Here is a 15,574-nt window from a genome sequence, read left to right as displayed (position 1 = left end):
TATGTCAAAAGCAGAAAAAAAATTATTCTAGAATAGTAGAATGTATTTCTTCCTAAATTACACTGTAAAATCCTTAAAAGAAGAGCCGTAATTTATAATTTTTTTAAATAAAATTACATAATGCTTATATTTAAAAAGTATTTACCAGGGAAATAGAATGGATATCCTATGATTACTGTACCTTAATTTAGAGTTTACTCTTTATTTTACTTCTGTACTATCTAATGAGAAATTATGTTAAAAATGTTATTATGGATACATCATAGTTTAACCATATGGAATTATTGAAATACCATATGAACACCTTCAAAGTTGGTAAATTCAACTTAATTTTTAGATTTATTTATGGGAATTGTTCCTAAAGGTTTTAAAAATGTATGTAACTTCTTGCTGGTATAAGAAAGGTTTTCTAATTCGTCATCTTATAACCAGAAACTTAAATTATTTTTTAAGTATCCAATCAAATCAGCTCATATCTCATGTTCTGTGTACAACTTTAAAAGATTTATTTTTATAAATTGTTCCTAAAAGACAACTAATATGTTTTCTTTGTTTTAAAAATTTTTAAGACTGCTGAGAAGTCAGGCCAAGTTGAAAGATCAAAGAATGTAAGGCAAAGACAAAATGATTTTAAGGTAAGTATAAGTATGCAGAAATACAGAGTAGGGTTTTCTCATCTGAGGTTTTAAAATCTGAGAAGATTTTACAGTGAAAGTATTTGTTATTGGTCAGTCTGATGAAATTTCAATACATTTCTGCTTGTCCATTTCTAGAAAATGATTCAGGAAGTAATGCATTCTCTTGTGAAGTTGATCCGTGGAGCTTTGCTCCCACTCAGCATCCGAGAGGGAGAAATGAGGCAGTATGGAGGCTGGGAGGTGAAGTCTGAGCTCTCTGGGCAATGGCTTGCTCATGTCATTCAGACCATAAGGTAAGTATAGACACATGGTCATCAAAAAGGGTAAACACACACAAATATACCTTCTTTTTTTTCGGGGGAGGGGGAGAGTGGACTTTAGTATGGGATATGATGTTTTAATATAGTCAGCAAGGAAGAAATTTCTTTTTCTCTGTCCTGTTGCCTCTACTATTTTTCGCTTATCATCTAATAATGAAACTCTTAAACATTCCTGGTTTTTATGTTGGATAAGAAAACCAAACTGTATATGCATCTTTTCTGTTGCTTAATTCAATATTATTGTTATACCATGATCTTGGTCTTCATCTCCTTTTTTTCGTCCTAATGGTATAGCTTGTGAGCTCTATGAAACACAAGTACAGATGATAAAAGCAATAGGAAGGAATTGCTTCAAGATCCCTTCGGCTAATTTTTGTTTTGTTCTGTTTGTTTCCTAGGCTTACTTATGAATCATTGACTGCCCTCGAAATTCCTAATGATATGTTGCAGACTATCCAGGATCTTATTTTGGATCTCCGTGTACGTTGTGTAATGGTCACATTACAACACACAGCAGAAGGTGTGTTAAGAAAAATTGATAACACTTACTTGGACAATAGTTATCTGAATATACCCTCTTCTTTCAGCTTCCAAATCCTTGAAAATAAGTGAAAAGTACTCTTAGGAAATTCATCTCATTTCTATCTGTTCATCAGAGGTTTTTACATTTTGGTATCTTTTCCAATCAATTTAGTTGATATGAAAGACATGCAGAAATTGAGGCAGGTATACTTGAAAATAGTTCAGAATATAAGAGCATCCTTAGGGCAAATGTTAAATAGGAAATGTAATATATAAAATATGGATTTGGTTTCAAAAATATGTGTATATTTAATTTTTTTTAATTTAGAAAAAACAATGTAAAACTGAGGAAAGGCTATTAGCAATGGTATTATGAATACTAGAAATTATAGATGCATTTTGATTTTTCTCAGGATTTTCTACATAGAATCATAAAAAGCAGTAAGGTTAGTTTTTATAAAGCAGCCTTTTATGTATTAAATATTTTTGAAAACATTCGAGAACATTGTTAGAAATAACACAAACCATTACTATTTGTCACTGGGCTTTTTAAGTGGGGAAGTCACATCACTGTAGACTTGGTAGTTAATACATTGTGTAGCTGAACATTCCCATCTTAATTCGTCCCCTCACCCTTTCTCCCTAGGAATCTGTGCCAGCCTGCAATGTTGAAGGTTTGGGCAGTTTTCGTTCCTTTAGCCAAGTGAGAACTATGCTGCCTGCCATTGTCAAGAATGTCTAGCATTCAAATAGAATCCAATGTATTAATCAGAAGTTTTAGGGAAAAAAATATTGTAGGGCTTATTTTGTGCTTATCTGTCCAGTTTAGAGTACTGAATAAGTTATCCTCAATCAAGTGATCATTAAGCCTATTTTCCAAATTGGGCTATGTAATAAAAATTTTGTATTTATATTAGTATTTTATTAGAAAAATCCAGTAAGCAATGCATATTTAATTTTTTAAATCTATAAAAATTAAATTCTATTCCTACTTTCATCAGGTTTTTACAAATCTATATAAAACAATTAAAGCCATACCCTTTGTAGATTTTTATCTTTATAAATATCAGTGAGATAATTATAATGAAAAGGATTGTATGCTTGTTTTCCTTGTAGAAATAAAGAGATTAGCTGAAAAGGAGGACTGGATTGTTGATAATGAAGGATTGACTTCTCTAGTAAGTTTAAATTCTTTTTCATTATTAGTCATTATTGTTTATTATATTAAAAATAAATCATTTACTACATTCATTAGGAGTATATGCTCTCTGCATTACAACTCTAAATAGTTTTCTGAAAATAGAAAAATAAGCTTTTTTTATTTTTCATTTTTGCTTAATGCTAATCACATTTATTTAACAATTAGTGAAAACAGTGTGTTTAGAGTGGCTTCTTTTCGTCCTGTATCACTATTTTTGTTTGCATTAGTTTTTAGAAAACAGATTATCCTTAATTCCATATTACTCAGCAACTTCAAATTTTCAGAAAAACTGGACAGAAGAAATACTCCTTCCAGCCCTTAAGCTTTGTTTAACAAAACAAAAATAACAAGCACAAATCTTTGCAGATGTGTTTACAGGTCAGGCAGCAACTATAACCATGGTCTGTTCTTTTCATATAGGTTTTAGGGTTTCAAAATACCTATGAATATAGTTTTCATAATTTATTGTGTTTTCATACCTGACTTATGAATCCCCCTAATAATCCTGTATGTGGGTGTGTCAGTAAGATTGGCATTTGCCAATAAAACATCCTATCGGCTTACATAAGAAAATTTCTTTTTCTCACACATTGGCCAGATAACTCAAGAATCCCATACCTAGAGGCCCTCTGCCTTCTCTGTGGTTCTTTGTACTGGCTTGTGCTCAGGATGAGCTCATGATAACTCACAGCCTCACTCCTGTTAGGAAAAAAAGTCCAGGACTTTTCTAGGAGTCATGGCTGACAGCTCTCCCCACATGTAGTTGGCATAACACATTTTTGTGTCCACATCCTCAGCAGCAGAGGCAGGGAAGTGAAGTTTTTCAGCCGAGTTTGTGGCTGCTTCCAATTTTAGTCTTACCTTAGTGAGAAAGGGGAGAAAATAAATTGTGGGAAGAATACTTCTGGTTCCTGCCTCAGATAAGAAAACAAGAATAAAATGATTTTGGCCAGCTCAGATTTATAAATCAGTGAGGAGCCAGGCTGCTGAGGGACAAAGCGCCCACATAATATTTTTTCTTTTCCTTGAATTTTGAACATCTTATTAACAATCTTCCTTTAGCAATTGGAGAACTTGGGGCTTGTTGTATTTCTCCAAAATTGAAGGCTCTACATTAAGGTGATACAAATGTATGCAAGCATTCCTTACATTAAGTAACAACATAGTTAAGCTTAACTTCCTTTTTTTTTTTTGTTAAATCAAGCTTGAAATGAGTTAGAAAAGTTTATTGTTTTTAATAAATTTATTATAATTCTATTTCTAAGAATCTCTAGAATAAAAATATCTTAATTAGATTTACTCCATTTGTCACTGTTATTTGTATTTAAATAAAAGCTATTTTGTATCTTTTTCCCCCTCACATTAAATTCAAAGAAAAAGATGTGTAGCAACTAGGGCAGCCACTTGAGATCCTATAAGATAGAATGTAAAATATTTCAACTTTTATTATTGATTACCTTTTGAAATTATGATATTTGTATATTTTGAATATTAAAATTATTTGGTTTTAGTTTTTTTTTTAATGTGGCTACTGGGAAATCTACACTTCAATTTTGTTCTTGTGGCTCACTTTATATTTCTATTGGACAGCACTGGTATGGAGGAAAATATACTGCATTTGATTTAGAATCAGAACTTATCCTGAAAAAGCCAAATAACCTGACTAACCCCTGTGCTTTAATTAGGAAAGGAATAGAATAATTCTTCCCAGTGTTTTGAGTTAAGATTAAATGAGATACTGTGGACTGAAGCTTTTGTAAACTGTAAAATTTTAGACAAACATAAAGAATCATTATTTGTTAATTGAACATGTGTAATGAATGGGGCCTCCATGGAAATTCCTTAAGTTTACATTATTTCTTATTATATTAGAAAGTCTGTTTTATACAACCCTGTCCTAATTATCATAGCATGTTTGAAGGACAGGTCCAAGAGATTGCTGAACCATCATCCACTGAGTATCTTGCCCCAAATGAAATAGGTATGAGCAAATTAAACATTAAATCACTTTAATTCCTGGTTTGTGATACCTGCCTAAAATTAGTTTTCTGCAAAGAAAAATGGGGGGGAGTATATGTTCAGTTTGAGAAAATTTAAGTCTCAGTTGCTGTGATTCTGTTTCATTTAAAAAAATATATACATATATACTGATGTAAATTTGATCCTCAGCCATGAAATAGCTATTGGGTTTAGGTCCTTCTTCAAGTCAATACTTCTAGCATATATGGTCAGCCCAGTGTGTGCTTCACTGACAGCCACTGTAACCAAAGACGGTTTGTTTACTTGATTATTGTAATTGTCCTCTGTGAAAATGACCTGAGGTAGTTGCTACAAAAATGTGTTTGTAGTCTGTCTTTAAAGTTTGACTACCCTAGTGCAATTATACCCGTAAAATGGCTAATTCCTTGTTTGACCTGCCATGTAAGTATGTGTAGGGAAGATCTAAACCCCAGTAGACCATGAAACGAATGACCCATGAGAAGGAGCACATTGGGAGTCAGCCAATACATTTTCTGGTCAATGTCTTTGAAGAAATAAGCCAACAGAATGGATCTGATAATGCTGACCAAGGTTTTAGCCATTCAGCATGGATCTCTCTTAAGAGAAAAAATAAGTCAACACTTAACAGCACAAGTCTAGAATCTAATTTAAAGTAGTTTAACCTTATGTATATTTGTAAAATTCTTAGACTTTGAACAATGACTTAGTTCTTGCAAAGCTTGTCACATTCCTCTAATTTATATTTTCTTAACATTTTCATACTACCAATCCCATTTGTTTCTTTTTCTGTGGGTGCTATAGGGAAACATTCTTATCACGTTAATGAAATGAATGTTGTTTTGCCACCTATGACTGTTATTTCTGCTGAACTATTATCTTTAATTAGAACTTCCCTTCAGTGCTCCATAACAGCTTACTTGAAAGCATCCTGTTTTCTTCTCATGTTGAAAATGTTTTCTGCCTTTTTTCAATTTGGATAATTCTGAGAATTTTCTTCTTCAGAGGAACTGGAATGATTTGTGATAACTTCTTGTAGAGTAGTCACCTATCTTGGATGATTCACTGAAAATACACAGAGATAGCACTATTTGATTCTTTTTAGAAAAAAGGAAAGACAATTATTTAGACTGTCATTTATTCTCAATTTAACTGAAACTGCTCATTGAGCTTCTATTACTCCCTGTCCATTTATTGTGTTAATATAAATGTAAAAATTTTAAAAGTGTATTTTAAATTGTAATACAAGAAACACTAAGTGAACACACATGAATGTCAGTATTTAACTGTTCATAGTTGAATTTTTCATTTTATTTTCAATATTATGATTATTATCATTGTTTTAACAACTTAAATTTTCATGCCTTCTGAGGCAGGAGGTCAAAGTTTAAGGTCAGTTCATCTAACAAACTTTTTTTTTTTTTTTCCTCCATGGTGCTGGGGATTAAACACCAAGCCTCACACATGCTAGGCACTAATAAACATTTTGACTCTTTAAATGCTTTCTGTGTGGTCATCATCCTATATGCCTCTTGTTTTCTACTTAATACTTTAAAATATTCTTTATGGTGCCCTCTGGTGGTTTAAGAGAGCAATAAAATCATTAAAGCCAAGGCACTATTTTAGCTTTCATTAAGTCAGGGTTACTTTTTTTTTTTTTTTTTTTTAATTTTTAAAATTTATTTTTAAACTGATACATAAAAGCATAAACATTGTACATATTAATTGGATGTCATGAAATGTTTTAAAATTGCATAATTTTAAAATTCAGATAAACATATCTATCTCTTCAAACATTTGTCATAAAGAAATGGTGATTTTTAATGTATTTTTACCAAATGGTGCCTTTGATGGACAAAAATCTTTTGCTTTAAGATAGTTGATGTTAGTTGATGTTTTTTTTCATCTATCATAAGAAAGTGTTAATTAGTACCACTTCTATTCAACACGGAATGGAGGTCACATGCACTGCAACACGGCAAGGGAAAGGGGTGGAGAAGAACAAACCAGCTAGGAGGTAAGGGGATCATTAAGAATTACAACGAATTAAAAAAATAATATAACTTGCAAATTATATGATTACATATCTAGAAAATCATAAAGAATCTACAAACTATGAGCCTTAAAAAAAGGGCTACTTTTTATAAGGAAATAAACTTGTCTTTTAAGAATATGTATACATTTGTCACTTCTTTCTTCTGTTAGTTTTTTTTCCCCCAAACACTTTTTAAAAAAATTAGTGCGTATTTTGAGGAGAGATTCATGCCATATTTTGTGCACAGAGATGGTTGGTTGAGCACTGATCCTGCCCCAGCTCAGTGCCACTTCAATAAATCCTAACTTTTTCTGTGGTGCTTGTGTTCACACTCAGAGGTTATGACTTGCTGTCCTTCAGTGCTGGCAGTTTGTTACCCCCACCCCTGCCCATATGCATACTGTCTTCCTCCAGAAAACTTGCTACTTTCCTCCCCTCTTGCTCTTCAGGTCTCAGCCTCAGTATTCTTGCCATCTCAGGGGCTTTCTTTGTCCTATTTAGAGAAGACCTCCCTCTAGCACCATTTTTCTCTTGAGTTTTATTCATGACGCTTATTTTGTTATGCAGTTGAAAATTTATATTTCTATGCTTTAAAAAAAAAAAACAATTTTGACTGTGACTTTCATGGTTGTATGTCCTGGCTAAAATAAGCATTTCATGAGGATTCTGTCTTACTCACTCTTGTGTCACTGTCATCCAGAGTAAAACTTCAGACATACGTAGGAGCCTAAGGTATTAGAATTCATTCAAGCTTATTAGATGCCATTGGTTGGACATATTTTCGAGTTTCATTTTTTTTTTCAGTTAATGTATATATGACTGCAATTATTTATTTCACTTACAGATCTTATGCATCCTCCAGATCATTATTATTAACATTAGATTTTGTTGAACCATGCCAGAGATGTGGAACATTGAGGAAACAGCTCAACCCAGAATATACCTGGGATATAATAGTGTTTCAAATATAAACTCAAACTGGGTGTACTGGCACACACCTATAATTCCAGCAACTCAGGAGCTTGAGGCAGGGGGATCACAGGTCAGCCTCAGCAACTTAGCAAGGCCTCAAGCAACTTAGAACCCCTGTCTGAAAATAAAAGACTGGGGTATAGCTCAGTGGTAAAATGCCCCTGGGTTTAATCCCCAATACCAAAAACAAACAAACAAACAAATAAATAAAGTAACATATATGCTCATTATAATTTGGCCCTTATTGCATCATTTGTCAGAAGAGTAAAATTTTGAAGAAAAATTTTAGTGGCATTTGAGTTTTCTTCTAGTAAAATGAGATGTAATTTAGTTTTAAGATTGACCCATTTAAAAATATTTTAAAGTGCAAAAGGCACATGCCAAATCTAAAACTTGGTGACTAGATTATTATTGGTCAGATTATTTGTGTCTCTCTTCCTTTCCAAACTCCTGGAAAATTTAGAGTGCTTGGCCACATTACTTACTTAAGTTGTCTTCATAGCCTGTGTTTTTTAAAAAATTGAATATGGATATTTTTTTCCTTTAGCCATGTCAGTTTGAACAGTGTATTGTGCACTCCCTGCAGTCCCTGAAGGTCGTTCTCGAGTGCAAGCCTGGGGAAGCCAGTGTAAGTTTCTGCTCAATTCCACCTCCATTTCAGAATTTCTTGAGGAATCCTTTCCACAGTTTAAAATTTCTGAGTCATTGCCATACAAGAACTTCTTTTCCTTATTGCTTATGTATTTTATCATTATTATTATTATTTTTTTTTTAGCTTAACTGCAGGATATATTGATTTCTACTTCTAAGATGGGATGATAAAGTTAAAATATGAGTACAAGGGTTGTAGGCAACACTTTGTGTATGAAGTGAATGACTAACTTGGGTATTGTCAGCCAGCCTGGGACCAGAACTACCCTAGGTAGGAAATCACCTGTAGTCCAGCTCTTCAGAGCAAGATGTCCACACATACAGCAGTTTTAATTGTTTGTATTCAACTTTGTAAATAGTTTTATTTTCTTAGAAAGTCCAAAAGTTTTAATCATAATTTTTCTTCACAGGTCTTTCAACAACCTAAAACACAGGAGGAGGTTTGCCAGTTAAGCATCAATATCATGCAGGTAATATTTAACAGCTGTGATACCCAAAGCTTGGGATCATACCTGCATTTAATAGTCAGCTCCTTCTATTTATAATATGTATATAATATGTATTTATAATATGTTAAATATGGATTCATATTTGAATCTTTTCTATGTACATAATAGTTTAGAGTAAATAAGGTATCAAAATAGTATTTAAATCTAGGATTAATTCCTGCTTGTTTTAATAATATCTGAATATTTAATTTGTTAACCTTTCCATTTTTGTGTTCTTATGATACTTTATTTCTATTTCCATTAGATCACTCCATTAGAGTAAATTAAATGATAATTATTTGTTTACATTTTATCTGGAGTGTAAAATTTTTGATTGGGATCAGTTCTTTCTCTGTAGGCACATTGTATAAACAAAGTTGAAAATGTTAGTGAATGAACAAGGGAAAGAAAAAAGTTTTTTTTTCCTAAAATATATTCAAGAACTTAATTGATCAAAACATAGGTGCTTCTAATTTCTATCTCTTATGTGGTATATATTGAAGCAACATACCTGTCACACACAAATATACACATATAAATATACTTAATATACCCTGACAACATACAACTGATGATATAGATAGTTCTATTTCATGTAAAAAATTTTCATGTCACTGAAACTATCTTTGACTTAGGTTTTTATATACTGTTTGGAACAATTGAGCACCAAGCCTGATGCTGATATAGATACTACACAGTAAGTAAAAGTGAAATTATTCTCATCAATGCATTTAAGAGAATTAAAAATATAGACTGAAGTTACATATTTGGCTTTATATTCTGAGATTTCCAGTAAGAGAGGTAAATTGTTTATATTAAAATCATGATTTTATGTGGCCTATGCTTTTTCCATAAAAATTTTTTTATCTTCTGAATTTATTGTAACCATATTACAGACATTTTGAACAAATTTAAAACATAATTAGCTTACAGATTGTCTAAAACAACAGGTTTTATAAATAATAAAATAGCGGGAAATTGTATACCTCCTAGTTGATTACTTTTATATTCCTGGTGTTAGGGTGCTAAACCAGATCTCTTGTTAGAAATTGAGCCTTTGGTTAGAGGTTAGCCTGGGCCAGGCTTAGTTATTTGAGCTCCAAAGAATACTTCCTGACTTGGTATTTACAAATTCATGGGGTGGTTTTTCAAAGTGTGGCTATATTGGACAGTAGTATAAAATGCTGAATTTGTTTTCTTAACACCAAGTTTTTCTGAATGTTTATTTCTTAGTACTGGCTTTTGCTTTCCAGTATATAAAACTGTTACCTCTTTGAAGGCCAAATAAGTTTTTAATTCTTCTAGATTTTCTGATTTGATTTTGTATATTTAGTTTATTACATTGCCCAAAATGTGTATAGTTAATCAGAACCTTGATATTATTGATTAAATAAATCTTTCCTTGTTGCTCTGTTATAATTTTTTCATATATCAATGTATTAGATAAACAGGTACAATGTATTTCTGAGCTTTATCTTTAGTAGATTTATCAAATATATTTTATATTAGTGCTGTGTTAATTATCTTTGGTTTATGTTTTAATGTTTTTCAGACTGGCCTTCTTTTATTATCTCTGTTTTAAAATATTAGTTGATATTTTCATTGCTTTAGTCTTCTATATTGATTTTAATTTCAGTCAGGTTTAAAGAAAAGAAATGGTGTGTTTATGATATGTCCTTCCTCTGTCTCCAGTTTTGTTTCTAGTTGTTTGTGGGTTATCAATTAATTTCCTAATTTACCTCACCTTTAAGTGGATTACTATGAAAGCAAGCTTCAAAAAGCCCCCTGGAAATTCTGATAGAAACACTTTGAGTAAAATTGCTTGACATTTTTTTCCTTTGATGGTTTGTTTTAAATTCATGCCAGTTTTGAGAAGGTCCAAAAGCAGTTTTTTTATTTTTTTAATGGTCCATGTTAATTGATAGCCCACTGTGCCTTCTTTGAGAGATTAATTTTAAAATGTATTTCAGGAAACTCACAGAAAGTTATTTGATTTCTTTGCACCAAAACCTTTTTCAAAAAAGATTTTTTAAAAAACTTTTAAAAATGTGCATTATAGTTATACCAAAACCTTTTAAAGTGAAATTTATAGTTTGTTACATTTTTTAATTTCAGTGCTTTAATTGTAACTCTTCTATAATTTAGTCTTTCTGTAGATGTTTCTTCTCCTGATTTGTTTGGAAGTATTCATGAAGACTTCAGTTTGACTTCTGTAAGTAAGCTAATAAAAATAAAGTAGGATGTGCCATTTAAAATTATTTAATGACTAGTCCATAAATCAATCTGAATTACTTTGAGTATTACTTCATCATTGCTGTAGCATGTGTATGAAACAGTGCCTATACATGGGAGCTATGTTATGTTATGTGAAGATTTTAGTAAAGTATAATTAAATGTACTCCATATTGAAAGCTTTTTAGCTGGAGTTGCATTTAAACTCCTGTACACTTGTTGCATCCCTGCAGGTTCTTGAATGTTAAAAGGTGTCCTACTACTTCTCTGATGTTTGAAAGTTGATCCTCTGGGTAGGAGGCACAGGACAAGGGCATTTCCTCACGTCTGTTGCCTCTTCAGCCAGAGAAGCTCTGCTTTTCCCTCTTTTGTTTCTGTGAGATCCCCATTTTATTTGAATACAGGTTTCTTGGCAAAAACAAAACCAGATCACTATGTATCTGTGCACGCACACATGCATATGCATACACGTGCACACACACACAAAAACACATTTTTCACGTATACATGTACGTGATGATTCAGATATAGACATTGATCATGTAGGCAAACTTAGATGTTGAATCCAGACTCAAGCTATCTATGTTAAAAAAATAACTTCCTCTGATTTGTGATGATTTATTGAGTATGTGTGTGCATGTGCGTGTGTGTGTGTATCAAGAAAAAAGAACATCTGAATTTCCTACCCTGTTATTTCCACAGTAATTTTAAGTATATATTTCTAAATAATAATGTGTTTGGCATATTAGGAAAAGTATTGTCTAGTCAAAGTAGTTAAAAATATTATTCTGGGTTTGCTCATTTGGATGACTAGGTAGAGAATGTTAACCATTCACTGAAATAAACAGCTTCTAAAGAAAGATTGAAAACTTAGTTTGGGAGCATATTTGTCCAATGAGTGACAGTCAGAGATAAATTCTGGGTGATTCAATGTACTTGTCTGGATCCTAGAGAGATTTGTGAATAAGCCATACATACATAATAGAAGGCCTATGAATAGATAAAAATACTAAGAAAAATACTAGTGTTCCGTCCAGCAGAACTTATACTCAGAGTCTCCCCAGACATGGTGGCAGGGGAGTTCCTGCAAGGTACTGCCCTACACCATCCTGGAATGGGGCCTGTTGGGATTTCAAAATGCATGGTGATTAGTCCAAAGCATTTATTAGAATGCTTACATATGGAAGGGCTACCATATCTCCTCTCGGTGGACAGGGGACAAGAGAATAAACATCCACAAAAGGAGCCCATGTTATGAAATTTAGGTTTAAATAATCTGACTGAGGGTGGGTTGGTTTCCACATACTCAATGGCACAGCTCATCTTTGGGTACCTTTCAGCAACAGCCCAAACAGCTTCCTAATGCCAGAGATAAGGCCCAGCTCAGGTTGAAGTCTGCAGAGCAAGACATTCAGCTGACTGGGTCACAGAGGGGTCAAAGCATTCAGCCAGGAACAGAAAATGGGGGTTCTAGGAGAACCCACATTAATAGAATGAGATAAAGACCAACATGAAAATAATATTGGGGATATATAACCAGTAGTTATAGAGTGACTAACAGAGAACCTCAGCATTTTCTTTTTCTTTTTTTAATATTTATTTTTTAGTTGTAGTTGGACATAATACCTTTATTTTGTTTATTTATTTTTATGTGATGCTGAGGATTGAACCCAGGGCCTTGCACGTGCTAGGCGAGTGCTCTACGCTGAGCCACAACCCCAGCCTCCTCATCATTTGCTGAAAAGGAATAATTGTAGAGCGAGAAGGAAATTTTGGTAGAGCAGTGTACTTTGAACAGGCGGAAAAGAGCATTTAAGCAAAGAGATGCTGAACAATCAAACTGAGGAGGATCAGGTTGTGGGAGATGAAAACTCAGCGTTGTGGGCTGTGTTATAGGAGCTGCTTCTGTAGGTTAATGAGGGAACAGCTGATTGTCCTGGAGGAGAGTGACAGGAGAAAGCCACACACAAAGTTTAAACCAGTCATTTCATGTGAACCTGGAAAGAAAGAATGCTAGAGAGGGTTGGGACTGAAGAAAAGGTCTTTGAAATTGATAGACCTTCCATCCATCTGACCAACTGTACTTTTTCCTCCTTCTTTCAGAATAAGCTTAATTTGTACATGGTAACTTTTCTAGTGTTTGAAAACTGCTTTGCTTTCTTTTATTGATGCCTTGTATCCATTTAGGTATTTTTCTACTGACTTGTGGGCATTCCCAGACATGGGGTTCCTGCTCTGAGCCTAAATCTGTACCTCTTCAGAGGTGGAGCATGAGAGCAAGCACAGACTCTCTGTGACTTGCCTCCTGTGAAGAATCAAAGTTGTCGCTCTTGGCTCACACTGAGCTTATGCTCAGAGGCTACCCCACTCCTGTGTTTTATACTTGCTGATATCAGCTTGTCCTGTTTTATTCACCAAAAATTGTCCATTTGTTACCAAATTCAGTTCCTGTATTTCCCCATTGGAAGATGCCTTTTTAATTTGGCCCATCTTTTCAGATGATTTCTATCTTAGGTCTTTTGTTATCTAAATGGGAGGCAGTTATGCTTAGAAAGAGATCTAGATTTTAAGTCAGGGAACACAGGTTCACATCCTAGTGTGTGCCTTATTCACTGTATAACCAGGGATATTATTGAGGACATCCAGGCCTGGTCCTGTCCTGGATAACTGAGAAGAAAATAATACCTCAGACCATATTTTTTCATCTGTAAGTGCTGTATTAGATCAGTTTGAGCTGTTTCTTTTCAAATATACGTTTCCCTCTTAGGTGCTAATAATAAGCTTTTGATTAACTATGCAACTCTAAGAATTTGATTATGGTGTTCATTTGTTCTTCCCTCTTTTATTTCATCTGATTGATTAGATTTGAGAGAAAAATATGCTTACTAAGTGTGAGACTTGAACTCAAGAAGTTTTTCTGTTTTTGAAGAGGAACTATATATATTACAATGGGGAGAATCAAGCAAAAAGAATTCACTACCAGTGTAGAGAAGACTCAGGAGGCTGAGTTTGCTGGGTATGAAGCTTTTTGACTCATAAACTGAGAAAGCAGTTGAGGTTTCTGAGGAGTATATCATGTTTGGAATGACTGATGAAATGTCCAGTTTCAAAGCCCATGTGCTTTGAAAGGACTGCATAATGGCAGAAGTAGGCTTGGGAACAAGAGGGGGAGATATGGTCTTGCCATTCCTGGTTTCATCTGTACAAATTCTAGCACTTACCCATTGCTTTCTTTCTGGTACCTTTTCTGCCACTTATCCACTTAATATGGAAAAAGAGTTTTATACATAATATCACCCTGTTAACTTTGTTATATGTCCCACTTCCTATCCACAAGTTGACTTAGAGCCATTAGCAATTTTTTCATTTGTTTGAAGTTACTTTAATTAATTTTTTTGGCTTTTTATTTGTGTTTGATTAGGACCAAAAAGGGCAGTGAGTAGGCTATACTCTGCCAGAAATAAAGATGAGAACATTTTAAATTAAAAAAACCTGGATATAGCTGGGTGTGGTGGCATATGCCTGTAATCCTAAGGACTTGGGAGGCTGGGGCAGGAGGATTGCAAGTTCACAGCCAGCCTCAGCAAATTAGTGAGGCCCTAAGCAATTTAGTGAGACCCTGTCTCAAAATTTAAAAAGTTAAAAAAAAAAAAAAAAAAGCTGGACATGTGGCTCAGTAGTTAAGTACCCTTGAGTTCAATTCCTGGTTACCTCCCCACCTGCTCGACCACCACCCCCAGAAAAGAAAGAAAGACGTTTAGAAGGTCTGTGGATACTTGATTGAACTAAGTGAAATTATTGGAAAATGCAAGGTTTGCTTGGCAATTGAGTTCAAAGGCTCTAGTTCATCCTTGGTCCATGTAACTCAAAGAACATCATCCTATTTGTATCTGCCTTTTCTGTACTGAACTACATTATTGCAAGTTATTCTTTTTCCATACAGAAAGAATATGCCAAATGTGGTTGAGAATTTTTCCTAGACAGTGGCTTTGCCTTAGTTTTAGTCAAGGATCTTGAGTTAAGGCCCTAGATGAGTCACAGTTGTTCCAAAGAATGCTCTCACACCAGCAGGAGTACAAGACCCCTGGCCTCAGTGACCACAGTAGCAGCCTCAAGGGCCATTCCCAGAATTTTATCTACAAACACAGTTCCTCTGAACTGTCGGATATTGTATTCATAAGTATTGGGGTCTGATCATTTTTATAAGAAATTACTTAAGTGGCACAGGACCCTGGAGAATGTACCAGCAAATGGAGCTCTACTCCTTCCACTTGACTGACCTGATTACTTCCTGTGGAAGAATCCCCTGACCTTAAGGGACCCTCACTCCCTATTAGAAGGAGGTTATTCCTACACACAAAAAAAGTTCTTAAAAGCCTGAAGTTTTGAAGGAGCCTATCAAACAGATAAAAGGGTAGATTTATTCTCTTTCAAGTTATAAAAAGTTTATAAATAATTTTTTCTGATAATTTCTATACTTTATGTAGTTATTTAAGGTATCCATTTATATAACATTT

At 33.7% G+C, this 15,574-nt stretch overlaps 1 protein-coding gene across 2 annotated transcripts in view; it reads left to right on the top strand.

Moving 5' to 3' along the window:
- Exoc2 (exocyst complex component 2) overlaps positions 1–15,574 on the top strand; it is a 198,942-nt gene that overhangs the window by 118,332 nt on the left and 65,036 nt on the right. For both annotated transcript variants that reach the window (XM_076859113.1, XM_076859114.1), the window contains exons 14-21: positions 570–635; positions 774–931; positions 1,357–1,478; positions 2,597–2,658; positions 8,234–8,314; positions 8,748–8,807; positions 9,461–9,522; positions 10,971–11,037. In XM_076859113.1, the coding sequence (XP_076715228.1) occupies positions 570–635; positions 774–931; positions 1,357–1,478; positions 2,597–2,658; positions 8,234–8,314; positions 8,748–8,807; positions 9,461–9,522; positions 10,971–11,037 (678 nt within the window). The remainder of the gene's footprint in view (positions 1–569; positions 636–773; positions 932–1,356; positions 1,479–2,596; positions 2,659–8,233; positions 8,315–8,747; positions 8,808–9,460; positions 9,523–10,970; positions 11,038–15,574) is intronic.

Source organism: Callospermophilus lateralis, chromosome 6, assembly GCF_048772815.1.
Source record: "Callospermophilus lateralis isolate mCalLat2 chromosome 6, mCalLat2.hap1, whole genome shotgun sequence".
Classification (NCBI taxonomy): domain Eukaryota; kingdom Metazoa; phylum Chordata; class Mammalia; order Rodentia; family Sciuridae; genus Callospermophilus; species Callospermophilus lateralis.
This window is presented reverse-complemented; position numbering and strand designations above follow the sequence as displayed.